General features: G+C 37.8%; 1 protein-coding gene across 6 annotated transcripts in view; it reads left to right on the top strand.

The window, feature by feature from the left end:
• Positions 1-55: 55 nt before the first annotated feature.
• Rmdn2 (regulator of microtubule dynamics 2) overlaps positions 56-18,220 on the top strand; it is an 80,336-nt gene continuing 62,171 nt past the window's right edge. For 3 of the 6 annotated variants that reach the window (XM_013155994.3, XM_063229652.1, XM_063229655.1), the window contains exons 1-2: positions 1,345-2,510; positions 6,640-7,107. In XM_013155994.3, coding sequence (XP_013011448.2) covers positions 6,656-7,107 — 452 coding nt within the window. In that variant the 5' untranslated portion in view covers positions 1,345-2,510; positions 6,640-6,655. Of the gene's footprint in view, positions 1,237-1,344; positions 2,511-6,639; positions 7,108-18,220 lie in introns of those variants that run through there. The other 3 variants (XM_063229643.1, XM_063229646.1, XM_063229638.1) reach the window with 3 other exon arrangements.

Genomic DNA, 18,220 nt, shown 5'->3' with positions numbered 1-18,220 from the left:
TCAGCCTAAATTTACAACAACCGATAGTAATGTTCAGGGTGAGGGCAAGAGAGAAAAGATGCACCTGTAAACGGTTTTTCATTGTTTATTTACTACAATTATTTTTTATCAGACAAACCACAGAAAGTGAAGCTGGGAGAAATCTTGAATGCTAGTCATCTGAGAGGATGGAGATTTTTATCCACAGGTAAGTAGGACTGGAGGGTACCCAAGAAGCCGGCAAAATATCTCACGAAAAGGGAACGTGAGTTAAAGTGAAGTAAGGAAAACAGGGCTGCTGATATGATTAGTAATTGGTGCAAATGTGACGTCTGTGTTTCTCTTGCAGAACAAAGTTCCAGCTCAAGGCCGTGGCGAGAGGCGTCCCGAGAAAGGCTACCTCGGGAGAGCGGGAGGCGGGGCGGGCCGGGAGGCCGCAGTGATGGGCGAGAGGACGCGCGAGGACGGCGCGGTGGCCCCAGGCCCAGGTGCCGCGGTGCGGAAGGCGCGCGCTGAAGGGAGAAGGCGTCCGAGCTCAAACCGGTGCAGGCCGGGCGCCCGGCGGGGAGCAACTTACTTCTTTTGAGTAAATCCCACTCGCGCCCGAGCCGGCGTGCAGTCCCAGCGGGAGGAGGCGGCGGCGCCGGCCGAGCGGCCGCGGGCTCCTCCCCCGGGGCCTCCGCTATCTGGGTCAGGTCGCCGCGGCGCTGGCGCCGGACCTTGACACCCGCGAGTTCGACCCGGTCCCGGGCCTCCTAAGCGGAGAGGACGGCGCGGCGAACGCAGGTGCGTAGCTAGGCGGGGAGTGGGCGACCGCGCCGGCCGAGGCCGAGCGGCCCGGAGTGTGCCGAGGGCGACGCAGCACTTCCGGCAGGAGCCAGGGCACTTCCGGCTCGCTGCGGCGCGGGGCGGCCGGGCTGCGGCTCTGGGCTGGTCCGCGGGGCCTGCGTCCCGGAAGCGGCGGCCCGAGAGGTCGCGGCGTTTCCAGGAAGGACGCCCCTCGGGGTGGGCGAGCGGGGCGCGAGCCTCTGCGGCCGGCGGGTCCCTGCGAGCCCTACAAATCGGGAGCCCCACGCTCAGCCTTCACCACAGCTTCCGGATCTGACCGTTCCTCCTGAAAACAGTGTTTTGTTCCTGTTTCTCCCCTTTAGATTTGGACTTTGCACCTATTTTATACAGAAAGACCAGCTTATCAGTACTGTGCAACACTGACAAATCAAAAACCAGGGCGCTCTCAGTTTAAGTAAATTTTAAAGGGTAAACTAAAGTCTGCTAACAGTAGTATTAGAATTCGCTTTGCAAATACAGGGTTTTTATGGTCCCTATGGAGAAGTATTAAAAGTTTCGGGATGACTCCTTTGGGAAACTGCTTTTATTTAGATGATTCTCTTCTCTGTAAATAACCTTCGATTACGTATTACACATTAATTTTAGATGCTAGTAATTTATACTAAAACAATATTTTTCACTGTTATTTTAGTGCCTTAAAACTGAAATTTGTAACACGAATAATACTTTGGTTTTGGTTATTAAAATATTACACTTGTAAAGTCAAATTAGTAAAATTTTTCACTATTTTTATACGATAGTACAAGTATATACTAAATTAAAAGCATAAGAAGTATAGAAATAACTTCATAGAATGTTTGAGGTTATACTGAAGACAAGCATATATCCTGAGTTGTTACTTTTGTACCGCATTTTTTAACCTTAGCATTTTTCAAATTTTTGACAGAGAATGATTGATTTACACTGATACAATGTTCAAGCATATCCTGAGCTATGAGCTTCTAATTGTGGTTATTTAAAAGAGATATCAGCTTCATTGATTCTGGTCGTTAATCGTTCCCTAGTTAATTGTCATAGTTCTGAAGTCATGTTTCATCTCTGCGCAGTCAGCATTCTCCTACATGTCCTTGCTGATGCTTTCTGATCTTCAACGTGCAGCCTGGAGGATGTCTCCAGGAGTTAGGAAAAGGGTGTTCAGGTTAATGTTTTTCTCATCATCTGGATGGTGGCCTCGGTAAATCATTTGACAATTGTGTGCCGCAGTTTGCTTAGCTGCAAAGCAATAATAGAGTTGTTATGATTTTGATGTGGCTCTAAAGGGTAATTTAGAATTGTAATTCCTACGGTAAAGCTAGGCAAAGTTTAACTTTTTCACGTGTTTAAACCTGTCTCAAGTATGCATTCGTAGATAGCTTTTCACAACTGTTTACTTATTAAATGAAAAAAAAAATGCAAACCAGCCTGCTTGAACAAAGGCCTGATAATGAGCCAGAGGAAGGAATCAGTATAAGAAGATTCCTTGCAAGAGAGCTCTAGATTAGCATATGGATAAATAGGTTAATTTTTGTCTTTTTTGTGTGTTTATGTGTGTGGTGCAGGCATTTAACCCTGGCTGTCAAGCATGCTAAATGTTTGCTGTACCACTTAACTACATCCCTAGCCCTAGACATCTTATTAACTGAAACAAAATAATGCTTCAAGATCATCAAGCTTGATGCATAATTATTAGCTGTGATACAAAGGTAAGTCTATAGGCCTATAATGACTTTTCCTGTGTCTGTTGCTTTGTTTGTGGTACAGTGTATGTTTTGGGAGAATAAAATTAAACAGTTATAATTACAAATTTATCAGAATAGGGGGCTGGAGATATAGCTCAGCAGCATAAGCACCTGCCTTGCAAGCAGGCAGTCGTGAGTTCGATCCCCGGTACTGATAAAAATGAAAAAGACAAAAACCAAAAAAACAAAAAAACCAAATTTACCAGAATGTACTGCTGGTGTATCTCCTGGATGGGATAAATGAGAGTGGACGGATAGATTTGCAGTTCCCATTTATACAAATTAGGTAAAGACTTTTTTAGTGAGGTAAAAACAATCCTTGGGGCTGGGGGAATAGCCTAGTGAAATAGCATGCATGAGACATTGGGTTGTATTCCCTGAAGTTCAAGGAAAAAAAAAAAATCCCAGGCAAAACACTCTGCTATCAGACAAGCAAGATTAAGTGCCAAGCTATTCTCGGGAGTCCTTGGCTTAGGCAAAGGGATTCTAAAAGCTCTTGAAGATAGCAGATTTTCCTGGAAGATTATTTTGCAGTTCCTTCTCATTAACATTTCAGCCTATAAAAAAGTGGGGCATTCAAACAGGGTAATTCCTCTGGTCCTTGCATATAATATAATATGATATAATCGAAAGCTGATGAGTGATGTTCGTTTAAAAGCAGACTTCTCAGAAATGGATTTTGCTGCATATTCTTTCAGACCCACTTGCATAGGGCTTTTGAAACAACACATTTAACTAGCTCTTTAGTGTGTAGGAGACAATAGCAGTTTGCTAGAATATGTGGAATTCTAGAATAAAAGCTACAGGAAGCTATCTTGCATGTATGCAACTTGACTCATAATTTACATCTTTCCAATGTATCTGTCCTGTTTCTCTCAGCTGTTTATTTTCTTCCTGTTTCCCTTAGGGCATGAAGCAATCTGAATTCAAAAAACTTCCACCACAACATCTGCCCTCTTACCGGAATCCCTGTTCACATAATCTGCCTTTTCTTTCATCACTATGAATGTGTTTCCTTCAAAGGTCAACCCTTGTACATATGCACAAGAGCCCGTTCTCCTGGCGTTCTTAAATTTATTGATACATAATTCTCTAGTTTTCTATTTCATCAATTTTTGTTTTAATGATCTTTTTATTGGCAAACAAAAATATTGTTATTTCTTGATCATTTGGAATCAGTTTTCCATAAGGTTATGATACCATTTCTCTTTTTATTTCTTTTCTAGTTGCCTATTTTGTTTTTTCCTCCTTGTCTTGCCTTCTTTTGGTCTAAGTGACTCTTATCTCTACTAACTGGCTGATCTGTGCACTTACGAGGCTTATTTAGTGGGTGCTCTAGGGTGTATGATTATGCATATTTTACTTGATATTATGACACTCTACTATAATCTAAGACATTTACAAGTAGATATGTACTTTCATTTGTTCCCTTCCCATACTTGACTTATTGTTGTCTTGCTTTTTATGGCATTATTATTTTAGCTTTAATAAACAATTGTACAGAAATTTTAAAACAAAAAATTACTTTTCTATTTGCTCAAATACTTGCAGTTATCTTTTTCCTTTCTGTATGTCTCAAGTTTCTGTTCCATTAGCATTTATTATATATAATATACATCTTTTGGTAATGAATTCTCTCAGCTTTTCTTTATCCAAAAAAAATCTTAACTTTATCTTTGATTTTGAAAGCTATGTCATTATATATATAAAAGTTGGCAGTGTCTTTCAGCATTTTAAAGAAGTTTTGTGCATGAGTAATACATCTGCTGTAATCTTTTCTTCTCTCTGCATTTTTGTTGTTGTTGTTGAGACAAGGTCAGGCTGGCCTTGAATTCACTGTGTAGCCCATGCTGGCTTTAAACTCATGACTGTCTCCTGCCTCAGCCTCTTGAGTGCTGGGGTTACAGGTGTGTGCCGCCATGCCCAGCCTCCCTCTGCATGTAGTGTCTATTTTCTTGGCTTCTTCTAAGGTATCCTCTTCATCAGTGATTTTTATCTAACAAACTTGGTCTGGCTTTCTTATTCTTCTTGGCTTGTGTTGAATTTATGATTTGTCTAACTTGGGAATTTTTTGTCACCCCTCCCCATACTTCTTGTTCTTCAACTGTTTGGCATTGGACTGTTTCTATCATTTTTCTACTTACTTGCATGTGAAATATTTTTATTAGATACTAGATGTATAGGTTTTATGCTATCAAGTTATGAATATTTTCCTATTTCTATCTTTACTTTTAATTTCTTGGTTTTTTAAGAGGCATGATCTCATTATGTAGTTCAGGTTGGCCTTGAATTCATTATGTAGCCCAGATTGACCTCAAGCTCATACAGATCCTCTTTCCTCTGTTCCCCAAGTGCTGATAATACAGATGTGCACCATCATGCCCAGCCTATACTTTAAATAATATTAAAGTTCCATCTTCATGGCAGTTAAGTTACTTTTAAATTACTTTATTTATTTAAGGATTTTAAAAATCTGTTTTAGGGAAAGCTTTAGGAGCCTTAACTCTAAGGTTACTATAGCCTCACTACCAAAATATTATCCTTCTGAGTTCCCTTCTAAAAACCTCAGGTATCCTATAAATGTTCCTGAGAACCTGACTGCTTCCCAGTTCTGTGTGATCTTTAGGAATGTTTAGTTTATAATTTGCTGGTGATTGGTTTTTCTCTGGAGGTTGTTCTTTGCCTTCCCTGAGGGGTTTCAATTGTGTATTTTTTCTGTGTACAGTACCTCTCACATCTTCTGTACTGTGTCACACAAATTTTAAGTGCTTCAGTTTCTTTGAACTCTGACCTGTGTTGGTTCAGATCAGGCTGTTTGATTTTCCTCTCTTTGTACCATGGTTCAGAAACTAGGTTGAAAAACAAGAGACACTGCAGGACTGATTTCTTTCTCTTTTCTCAGGTTGAGAAGTGGCACAGCTCTAATAATCTACTGCTTGCAAAAATTTCAGGGAAAATGAAATTTTAAAAATTACAAATTTAATTTCTTACAAGGAATGACTTATATTTGTAATATTTCTCCCAAGTGACTAGTGAAGTTTATTGCAGGTATGAATCTGTTTATAAAAACAAAGGAAATTGAAAGGAAAACAATTTTGGAACTTCAAAGTTCATATAAGCTGAAATATATTTTATTCTAACTATAACAATTTGTCACAGTACTAATTTATGTTCTGCTGTTTTAAAGTCTCAGAAGGAAAGGGCATACATGGCTTTTCTTTAATCATCTTCTGACTTTAAGAGCAGAAAATAGGCAGTAGAACTAATGAAGATAAGATTTATTCAAGAAAGATTATTGATGCATTTAGTCAAAATAGCAGAGTTAATTCCGAATCAGGTAGGTTTGTATCTTGAGCATTGAATGTAAAAAGTTCACAGGTCCGAAACAGAAAGGAGTCAAAGAAATGACTTTTAATTATTTCTTAAAAAGTGAAAATTAGAAAAACAAACATTGAGACCTCAAATGTAAGTAGAAATGTAAGGATCAGCAGAATTCTGAGTCAGAAGAAGAAAGGGATGACATCTCAATATATGTTATCATTCTGCTTTCCATGTTGTATAAGACAGAGATTGGCTGAATTATAAACTTATCAAAGCTCTGTAGTATATTGGATATCTCTAAGCCCTTGGCTTTAAAATATTGGTAGTCACTCTAAGTTCTAAGGTGAGCTAGCTTCTAAAGAAGAGCTCCTTCTTAAAAGACTAAAGAAGATCAAGAAATTCGAGATATTATATATGAATAACTTGAATTCCTAAATAATTTTCTCAGAAATTTATAATGATGTTTTCTGTTCTATTTAATAAGCTCTTTAAAATATAAATAAAGGGTAAATTTCAGATTGACCATGCAGAATACTAATCCTGAATTAAAGGTGATACTTCACAGTAGATTTTAGTAGTATCCTTCAAGTAAATATTTCTATTAGATCATATAAATTATATGAGTATTTACTGATGCTATATTTTAATATATTATTTGTCAAATTTTTAATGACATAGTCTTGGCTTTTATTGATTGAAAAACACACTAGTTTTTTTGTCTTGGACCAAGACAAAAATAAAATTCATTTACATTTCATGCTTTTAATTTTAGGAACCGAAGTCAAGCAATGCCTCATTCCACAAATAAAGAACTGATATTTGCCATCATGGTGGGAACTGCTGGCATCAGCTTGCTGGTTTTGTGGTATCAAAAGGTTCGTAAATCAAGGACAGCAATGAGTTTGCCAAAGTTTTTTTCTCTGAATAGTACATTTGATTCAACAACTTTGCAAGATAAAACACATAATGGCCAAGGAACATCGGCAGTCTTTCAGAAAAGGCAACTGCAGATATTGGAGAAGTTAAATGAATTACTGAAAAATATGGAAGAACTCAAAGAAGAAATCAGATTTCTTAAAGAAACTATTCCAAAGCTAGAGGAATATATACAAGATGAACTTGATGGGAAGATAACAGTTCATAGGATAAGTCCTCAGCACAGAGCCAGAAAAAGAAGAGTGACTGCAGTTCAGAGTTCAGCAACAAGTAACAGTTCAGAAGAAGCAGAAAGTGAAGGAGGGTAAGTTTCTTTTGTTCCCTGTCTGACTGTTGCATTATTGATATTATGTAGGTCTTCTCATTATGTATTTCCAGTCACATATTCTGATACTAACAAGACATGAAAAGGAATGATTAGTATTGTTTTTTTAAGAGTAGGGAAATTTATTGGGGAATAAGAATAGCTCCTGAGAGCAGGAAGTCTTTTAATGGGTTGTCAATGAGCCCACTTCTGTGAGAAAGTTTTATAGAGCAAAATCACAAAGTGGATACAACATGAGTCAAAATTATAATAAACCAATAAGATTATATACAGAGCTGCTTGTCTAATATGGATCTAGTAGAGGCAAGGGCATATGGAGGACATCATTAACCTTGGGCAAAAATCTAGTCTTTAGTCTCAATAGCCTTAGTCTTATTGGGTGAGAGAGGATGAGCCACCTGATGAGATGGGATAATGGTTTATGTATACAGGAAATCTCAATGGGGGTGGTCCCAATAATCTCAAGTTTCTATTTATCCCCTAAGGAAATATGTAAATCTGGACATTGTGATTTTAATCTTTTTTACTTGAGCCTCCATCCACAGTTGTGATGTATTCCATCTTCTACACTGACTTCTTCAAGGGCCTAACCCTACTTGACTCCCTACAATATTTAGCTGTCTATAATATTTTCCCCTCTGAAGAGGTAACCCCAACTGCAGTTAGGGGAGAAATGTTTTAATCTAGCTGGTTTGATGTAGGTTGGTTGATGTAGAAAGGTTGATGTAGGAGAGTCCACAGACAGGGACCATCTCCAGAGAGCTAATCTACTGGGCTTTAGATAGATATTATCTTGTAGAATAGCAGTTATGAATTCCCTTCACAAGGATAATTAGTGAATTTCAATAAAAGGAGTCTGGTACTTTTGACATTGATTTCATTTATATGATCACTTGAGACTGGCATTCTCTAGGAGGAACAAGCAAATTTCCCAAGAAATTAAAGCATGCATAATAAAGACATGGACACTAGAATGGAAAGGCAGGGAAAGGCCAGACACTGCTCTTAAAGGACTGGAATGGTGATTGTAACCAGCTGGCTCTTAGATCCCTCTACAGAGGGATCTGATATTTCATGTGCATCACTAGCCTCTAGTTTTAGCTGTAAGAACATGGTGGAGAGTTTGTTAGTTTTGAAGGAAGATTTTAGCCAAGAATTTAAAGACTCTTGCTGAGTTTTTGTCGCTTCCACTGTAGTTTGTAGCCTCAATGAACTGTAATAGTGATCAGCTACCAGTATAATGAAACTGCCAGAAGGGGTGGGCAGTTGGAGCCCCTTTGATATCCAGCCTTTATTATTATGATATTGTTCTCATACATCTTTTGGTTATACTTTCCTACTGGATATTTAAGAATAAGTTAAATAAACACCTGTGTTAAAAGTAACTTCTTGATAGCAAGGTTAGTTAAGTCTCCTTAGGCATTAATTTTAGAACCATGGACAGAGCTTCTTAGCTCTTTTATGAGTGTCAGTGCCAGGATGTGTCATGGTCTTGCTTGACCATGTTGTTTTCTGTGAAAATATGGAAGACTTTTCCCTGTTTGGTGACCCTCTGTTTTGGCACACTGTATAGTCATTGATTCCTGTCCCCTGGGGTCCAGGAATCTCCCTGTTCTGGAGATTGGATGACTCAGCAAAGTTGTAGGACCCTGTAGAAAAGAAACCCTCATGCCCTGGGTCTTCATTGACCTTGGAGGGAAAGGGACAAAATATTGTCTGTTTTCTTAGCCAAGTTACCTTTCTAGTTTTTGTCTATAAACTTCAGTTGTGGAACATTCAGAAGTTACCTCAGTATTGCATTGGGAGCAGTCAGCATAACTATTGTAATGTTATCTCAATATCAAGCCCTTTGATATATATATATACATGTCAAGCATTTTGAAAGTATAGCCAGAGGACTGTTATTTCTTACCAATCATGGTTATTATAGAAGTTGAATACCTACAGAATGTTAAGTGACAACAATTATAATGTTTTACAGAGGAAAGATCAAGAGCCACACGTAGTATTTCAGCATGACAATCATGATAATTATTTTTGAAACACATTTAAATGTCTTGGTATAGAATAGCCTTTTTAGTTGTCTCATCTAGTACACAAGAAGCTCTCACATAATTTGTTACTCTTTAATAAGATGTCATTGAAGAAATGTATGACATTGTCTGGGCTGCTCAGTGCCTGAGCGTTGTATATATAACTACTATATCCATACTCATATATAACATACACATCATGTAAGCTTTTTTTAAAAACCTGACTTTTGATTTGTGGTCCCATGCTTGCTTGACATGTACCTCTTGTCACGAATAGCTGGAGCACCAGAGAAAGGCAGATATTTAGGTTATCACTACAGACAATCCTATTTTTGTATCTTAGAAAACTTGTCTACCCAGATGGCATGAATAAATTTAGTGCACTGTGAAATTAGCAATATCAAATGACACAGCTATATGGAAACTTCATCTCTCAACTTAATTTTGTATTGAGTGTGTTTTAATAAGAAAACCTTTTTGTTTTATCCACAGAAAATGTAACCTTTTGATGATAATGGGTGTAAACCTAGTATAATGATATCTTTAGCAGTATTTATTGGAGTGTTTTTCCTTAAGGATATAGAAATTATTTGGATCTCTTCATGAATAAAGACTGGAATAAATGTTTTCAAACAGCGATTCTTTTATTCACCAAGGGGAGTCTCATCCAGCAGTTTCCCAAGCCTAAGGGGTACTCATTTTATTATCTTAACAAATTTTTCAGATAATCTGTGAGAACTAGATCATGACAACACTGTATTCTTCACCAATGAAAGACTCCCAAGTTATTGTACACAGACAACACTATGCATTATTTGTAAAACCAGTCTTGATGTTGTTATCAGCTAGCAACCTGGGTGGAAGCATTTCCTTAACTCTAAGACACTTACCTATATGCCAGTTTAAATTGTAGACATAAATACTTTTAAATGAAAAAAAGCAAAAAGAAGAAAATATTGTTGAGCTCAAGCAAAATAGCTGTAGATGTAGCACCTGGAGACAAACTGAACAGGCAGACAGACACACATAAGACTATTTTTAATAGACCAGAATATACTCAGATATATTTGGCTAAGTTACAATAACAATTTTATAGTTTTTAGGTTTATACCTATTAGTTGACTAGTCAAAATATTTTATAGGCCAATTAACAGATCTCTTATAATAAAAATTAGAAAGAATAAAAACTTTTATACCTATGAAAGCAGGTAAGAGGGGATCTAGGCTGATGGTTTATCTGATTGGAATACCCAGCTTGCCATTGTTACGTTGATAACCACAGTTGTTTTAGAGCTGCAGCTGGTAGCCAAAACTATTGTTTTGATAGCCACATGTAACTGTTACCTCTAAAGGGGCAAATTATTGAACGTAATGTTATCTATTTCCAGAGTGGATGAGCAGGCCAGATTTGGGTATAGGAAGAGACCAAGTGGCACTCTTTGAAGTTAAGTATGTATTCCAAACAGTGAGAGAAGAAACTGCCCAAGGCTCCAATCTGTCACTCTGCAGATGTGTATAAATGGTAGTTTATTTTTTCCATTTTGAAAAGAAGCAAGATGGAAATAGTGACCCTGTCTGTCCCTCTTATTCTGTGCCCAATAAAAGGCATCCTCTAGATGTAACCCTGCCCAGTGCCAGCAGTGATGACTGGAGGTTTGAGGAAGTAACGAGAGCTAGGTTATCTGCCCTTACTGTGTGCCTGGAGCCCCTTGTTGTGATCCTGTGACTTTGGACCATATTTAGCTAAAAAAGGCATTCTTTTTTTCAGGACTTCAGTTAGCTATCTCTGAGAATGGTGGTTGACTTGGCAAGAAATTCTAGAAAGGAATCATAACAAAAACAGAGGCTGTCCCCTGGGAACTGAGGCTATGGGTATCCCTTATTGTCTGTTTCTATTAGCTGTTGAAAACTCTGTTAGAATTTAGCCAGTGAAGTGCCATCTTTTGTCAAGACATCTGTTTCTCTATTGGAGAGAAAATCATTAGTGAATGTGTCATCTACATACTGCAGGACTGTGACTTTGAAAAGTTTAAAACAGGTTAAGTAATGGGGCACTACTTATTCAAAAAAGGAATACAAAGAAGTCTAAATATAAGGTAATCATGACAATTTTCCCTGTTAAAGTACAACTCTTGTTATAAAATAGTATCATAATTGATACTTCTTTCTGCATTCTACTTCTTCTCTATGGGTGGGAACACCAGGCTTGCCTGCAGAAGAATGTTAAACTGTTTTTTCTTAATACATAAGGATCAAACAAATTTTAGTGCCTAAGAAAACAGTCCAAAGAAGTAAGAGAATTCAACATTGAGTTTCCCCAAGTCAATGGGAAGAATAGGCATCCCTTTCAATCCCTACTTGGTTTTTATATGTCCACAAGGCATCCTCAAGGTGACCTGTTTCACAGCAGGTGGCTGCTGTCTGGAGACTGACCAGAAGACGGGTTAGGCCAGACTAGCCACCTTTACTAATCCTCACCCCTACCTTCTCTGGAAACTCAAATTTCTAACTCTTAAGTATGTTTGCAAAGCACAAGCTACAACGGAGTCCCACTACAAAGGCCATATTTAAAGAAGGAAGCAATGGGATGTGGACAACATGGTATCATGTTAGATAGATAACAGCAGCTATGGAGGCTCTCTGAGATAGCCAGCTTAGATTCCAAGAATGGTGCTGTGTGGAAAGTCCTAAGCAGGGGGAGATACTCCCTGCTGAGCCAGGAATGAACTAAGCTGAGAGAAACCAACTGGAAATACAATCCCAGTGCTACGACTGGAACAGCTAAAGTCTCAGTGCCAAAGCTGAAACCCACGCCTCTGGAAACCGTGGCTTCAATTTCCTGCCACCACTGCTACATCTGAATCTGCACAGCAGGGAAAGAGACACGAAAGATCTGAGAGCAGGAATCAGTGAACCATATTGAGAGCAGAGATGGCAGGGAGCCCTGCATTGACCTGCAGTGAGTAAGAGGAACAAGGACCCTTCCATAGATAAGGAGGCCCCAACAGAGGACATTCTGGGACCGGGCAGACTAGCCGGAACAGGATGCTGCAGTGACTTCAGTCACATATTCCCCTCTTAAGTGGGATTGGTGGGGAGCGCCTGACCAGGGTGATGCCACGGAATAAGACCCAGTAAGCTAGCCCAAGCCAGGTCCCCGTGCCTGGCAGTGCATCCTAATGCAGTGAAGCCTTAAGCAGGATGACTGACCTGGAGGGGTGGGCCCAGCATAGACAGCCCAGGTCTGTGTCTTCCTAGTACACTGCAGTGGGCAGGAACACCTAGGCGGCGCGGTTCAAACAAACTGTAACCAACAAAAAAAAGAAACTGGGCCTCCTATATACGTTTGTATGGAAGGAACAAAAAGTATAGGGAGAAGGAACAACAAGAAAGGGTTCTCGGTCCCCAATCCTGAGAACACTGATCCACAAAAGGTAAATGCAAAGGAGAATGAGGACAAAAAACATGCAATATCAGACACGGCACCAATAGACATAAAGCGATATCTCTGGAGCCTCATAGATGAGCTCAAAAGTGAAGTATTTAACCAAATAAAGCAAGATACAAGTAGAATAGTTAAAGAAATGCTAAGCACCTCCCAAGAAAAAACAGATGGTGAAATGGAAGAATAGAAAAAAAGGGGAGAATTGTTTGATGGAGAAAATAGAGAAAACATAGAATACATGAAGCAAGTTCAAAGAGATTACCAGGAAACTAAAATCTTTATTGAAAGCTGGCATAACAGCTTGAAAGAAACTAAGGACAGATTATCTGAACTGGAAGACAGATTTGTAATGTGGGAGCATGAAAGGAAAAACTTCTTAAAAATAACAAGGAAACAAGCAGCAATAATACAAAGGCTAGAGGATGATAAGAGGATCTATAACTTAAGAATGTAAAGCAAGAAGCAAGGACACAAACAAATGAACTGCAAAGGCTAGTCACAAAAATAATCAAGGAGAATTTCCCAAATATAGGAAAAGGTAAAGATTCTCAAATATATGAGGCATACAGGACCCCAGTCACCTACAACCCAAACATAGCTACATCCAGGCATATGATAATCAAAATTCCAGAAATCCAATATAAGAACAGAATATTAAAAGCCATCAGAGACAAGAAACAGGTCACTTACAAGGGAACACCCATCAGAATTACAGCAGACTTCTCGGCACAAACCATCAAATCACAAAGCGCAAGGGGCGAAATAATTCAAGCTTTGAAAGACAATAACCTCCAGCCAAGATTGATATATCCTGCACAACTGTCCCTAGAAATTGATGGAAAAACAAGGTGCTTCCAGGATAAAGAGGAACTAGGGGAATTTACAACCACCAATTCAACTCTTCAGAGAATACTGCAGGATATTCTAAAAGAGAAAAATACCAAGATTCCAGAAACCGTGGCAGAGAGGCCACAATGAATGGAGCAGAAAGCAAAATGAAGAAGACAAACTGACAACTAATGACAGAAAAAGAGCTCAATGGAAATGAGGCAGAGAAGGTTGGAAATAATTTCTAATATAGACAGCCTAGATACACTAACTTAAGGGAAAAAAGAGAGAATTGCAGGCAGAGTGGATCAAGAGATTGGGTCCACCAAGAAGCTCTTTATACGAAATATAATAAGCCTGAAGAAGGTTATATGGACCAAAATCAAACATGAGAAAATGGAACTCGATGTGATAGAGAGCCAGAGAGTAATAGGGGTAGCTAGACCAGTATATATGGATAGGTTGAACAGACAGGCTTTAATAAGTGAAGAAATATAACTAGAAATCCAGCCCAGGAATGAGAAAGTTCAGAAACACTTAGGTAAATAGCAGGTTGCCCCCAATACAAAACCGTGAGTATTGGGAGACCCAAAAATACACCGTTCATTCTGGGGGAGTAAAGGGGAGGAATAGTCCTCAAAAAAAAACCCAGCAGAATATATAGCTAATAGTGTATCAAGAATTAAAACCCCTATTACTTGCGCCATTCTGCTTGGTTGGAACGCTTTCTGTCCTAGTTTTATACAAGCACTGAATATGCGGGGCACAGACTGCTGTCCATAGCATAGGGGACATCTTTAATTCCCTATTAACTCAATCAGGATCCATGTATGACTCATACTGTTGTATCATGACTGATCTTAGTTAAATCTGACTTGTTTGATTGCTTCTTATTATTGACAGATTTTATTCAAAACCTGTAAGGTTGATAGTAACAAGTTGAGTACAGACAACTATACTGAAAATGACAATGATTCACCATGATACCATTCTGATTTGATCACTACCTGTTTTATAGCTCTACACTATCTATAAAGTTGTATTTCTGTTAATTCTGTTATGTATTGATGTGTTCAATTATACTTTATCTGATGATATAGCCAATTCTGTTGATGATAACAAGAAACAGCACAGTGACCAGGATAGAACTCCTTATACAGAAGATTTATGTCTTTTGAATTGTGTATGTCTATAGGAAAGACAGTTCTGTCCTGCTTTGTTATGTTTCTCCCTCTAACATAGAAAGGATAGAAATACATGTTAAGACTCAAGCTTACGTAAAACCTATAAACAGTTTATGAGCACTGATCTGATGACACATGATGAAATGAACAAAAACTTTGAAAGAAAGAAAGTGGCACTGCAGTACCCAATCCTGATTCTGGAATGTTATGATGTGAAATCCAGCAATATTATTAATCTTTGTTCAGAAGGATTTTAATCTAATAAGTTGTGTTAGGTCTCAACATAAATGAAGATATGGATAAACACGTACATGTCTAAGTGTATAGGATTGATAGCCATAATACTTAGTTTTTGTTGGATAGTTGAACAGAACTGTTTGCAGTCTCCCTGGTTGAAATCCCATTTGTATGTTCCACTTGTGTACTTTGAACAACTATTTATAGGGGACAATATGTATATATCAGCTAGTGATTTATTACTGTCTATTACTTTTCTTTGAAAGTATGTACTATTTCTGCCTGTTTTCTATTTTGTTTTGTCTTTCTTTAAATAAAAAAAAAAAGAAGCATTGCTGGCAAAATTAAACCAATGATCAAAAAACCTGAACAACTGTTTTCCAATTCTTTGAAAGTGAGAAGAGAAAAAAACAAGAGCAGATTGAAAGTCTGGTGCGCTTTCCAGCCTGCAAAAGAAGTAACCTCTAGAAATGGCTTGGAATATCCTGTGCTGGGCAGCACAAAGTCACTGAGACATTTGTGTAATCTCCCTGATCTCTAACATTACTTTTCCCGAGCTTCCTTGTCTGAGATAAGACAACAGTGATAATAGCCAAACAAATCAAACTGGTCAAGCAGTGAACACCAGTAAATTCAGCAACTAGTAAGTCCATACATGAAACAGGAATACATAACCTTACTTGAAAAATAAAATTTTCCTTCAAAAAGAATATCATAATCTTACCATGTTCTCAAATTTACCATTAAACAAAAAACAAGGCATAAGAAAACAAACATAAAAGATAAGACATAAGCAATTGGCAAATAAGAATGACAATTTCTGATTACCTAAATAAGTCACAATCCAGAATCCACTGAAGAAAAGCAGATTCTTACCTCCACCCAGTTATCTCAGTGGGGCCTCCAAAATGGCATGGGAGGAAAAAGTATAACTCTCAACTTGCTAGATGTCAGATAAGCTGAGTTCATGTCCCCTGCATTCAAAGAATGAATTCTAAAGAACAACAGAGGTTAAGAGTGGGAACATGTATTGGGGAATAGGAATAGAGACTCAGAATAGCTCCTGAGAGGAAGCAGGAGGTCCCAAATGGATTGCCCAGAATGAGTATTTTGATTTAGATTATAATTAAAATCGTATTTTGTTCTGTCATTATTTTAGGTCATTTAGAGCACATTGACAAAAGGTTTGTGAATAATAGTAGTTGGCAGTAGTAGCTGAGTATTGAGGAAGATAGCAACTGTTTGCCAAAATAGGTAATTTTTAAAATGTGGTTTCTATGTAACTTTTTATGTAAAAATTATGTAGACCAATGCTGTCCAGCAGAACTTTTTATGGTACTACCCTGTGTTGTACCTTTATGTGGTTAGTACATCTGATGAATTGAATTTTGTATTTAATTTTACTGCAATGTAAAATTAATATGTAAAATGTAATTTTATTTAATTGCAATTAACTTTAAGTAGCTACTAGAAAATAATGGCTACTGAATTTTAGAACAAATCTAAAGACATTGGAAAATATATAAGTGATTCAGTAAATCCTTATGTGGGTTAATTCACTGAACTCTAATATTGAGAACATAGATACATTCTTTTAAGGGAAAAACAAATGATTTATGAATTAAGAAATTGTGCCTAACTCGTATGGGGGGGTGGGGGTAAACTGGGAATTGAACTCAGGACCTTGCACTTGACAGGCAGGTGCTTATGCCACTGAGCTATATCCCCAGCCTCTGACTAGTCATTTTTGAAGAATAAAATAGGTTAAAAAAAGGAGCACTAGTGAATGTGATATAGCTTGAAAGACACAGGGATGCTATGTCTTCACTGTTGAATTCTTAACACGTTATTTCTATACCTACAGTAGGTGCCAATAAAGATGTCTTGAATGAGTGGTTGATCTACAAAGTTATGATGGAACCCAGAGGAGGGCTCTGGAGGGAGGAAGCAAGGGACAGACATAAAAAGGTATTCCATAGATAAAGAAATGTAAATAGCTGATCAGACCTTAGAGAGCAGTGCTAGGATTGAAATTGTTTGCCCTATGTTTATGTGAGTTGAGGAGATGACCCTGGAATGTTTTCTCAGAGAAGAAAGATTTGTGGCTGCAATGATAGATTTAGGTAATTTTAAAAGGCCTAGTAATTTTTTGTTCCTGAAAAACAAAACAAAACAAAAATTTAGACTGGTTTCACAACAACTAAATGAAATGTTCTTGAAGGAATCTAAAATGGTTCTAGATCATTCAAAAATGTTGCGCAGAAAGCGACATAGTAGTTTTCATGAGTATAGATAACAACAACCTAATACTGAAGAGTGATAAATATTGTATCATGTTATGGACCACCATTGAAAGTTATCAATGACAAACCATCTGTTTTTTCTACCTGTGTGTAAATCTGTGGCATTTCCTCAGCCGGAGTCCAGTGTGGAGTTTCAGCAATCACATCATAGAAAGGACATGATGGAACCAGAGACTAGCCAGAGATCAGAGATCCATTAGAACTAGAGAGTCAGCAGCAACCTGGTGATGTAGTGTGGGCCCAATGGATGAGCACTCCTATTCAGAAAGACCCTGGCTGAGTGAGAATAGGCTTGATCAAAACTTTCTAGCATACTAGAAAGAGAGGAAACTTTGTTAAGTTTAGCACAAATAGGAGAAATTATAGGACAATTAAAATTCATTCATTATTTTTATATGATGTAGGCATATATTTTTAAAAGGGGTTCAAGAAGGGATTTTGAAATTTATGAATAGCACTCACATGCAGCTAAAAAAACTCGAGGCCTATCAAAACTCAAAGTCTGACATTAGAATTTTAGGTGCTGTGATTAGAATAGAATGCTGAAGTAGACGTTATGTAGACTAGACTGTAATGAGCAGAAAGTAGAACAAGAACTTTTCTTGTTTAGCCTCCTTTAGAAAAATAAACAAAATGGATACACACTTGTGAATTTTTCAAAAGCAGGAGTAAGAGATCCTGTAGAAAGATTTAGTACAACTTTCTAAATAAATGCATAAATACAAACTTTTTAATAAATAAATAAATTTTAAAAACAAGGTCTTTTGTGAAGGATATTTTAGATTGTCTGCATTTTAAAAAAGTCTGCCATGAGACTGGGATGACTGTGGTAGGATACAGTCCTAACACCTGTACCACATTTTGAGTGGGATGCATTCTTCATATATATTGTCCTTGATGGCAAAATTAAAACATCAAATGACAATTATATGTTCATGTATGAAATCTGTCTTTTGTTGGAGATTTTTTACTTTTAATAAAATAGGTACCAGTCACAATTTCCTAATACTGTTACTTTTACACAAGAAAGGAAAAATATAATTGTGTAATTAATTTGACAAA

The sequence above is a fragment of the Cavia porcellus genome, unplaced genomic scaffold, assembly GCF_034190915.1.
Source record: "Cavia porcellus strain 051 isolate PalLab524CR breed Dunkin Hartley unplaced genomic scaffold, mCavPor4.1 scaffold_1, whole genome shotgun sequence".
NCBI lineage: Eukaryota > Metazoa > Chordata > Mammalia > Rodentia > Caviidae > Cavia > Cavia porcellus.
This window is presented reverse-complemented; position numbering and strand designations above follow the sequence as displayed.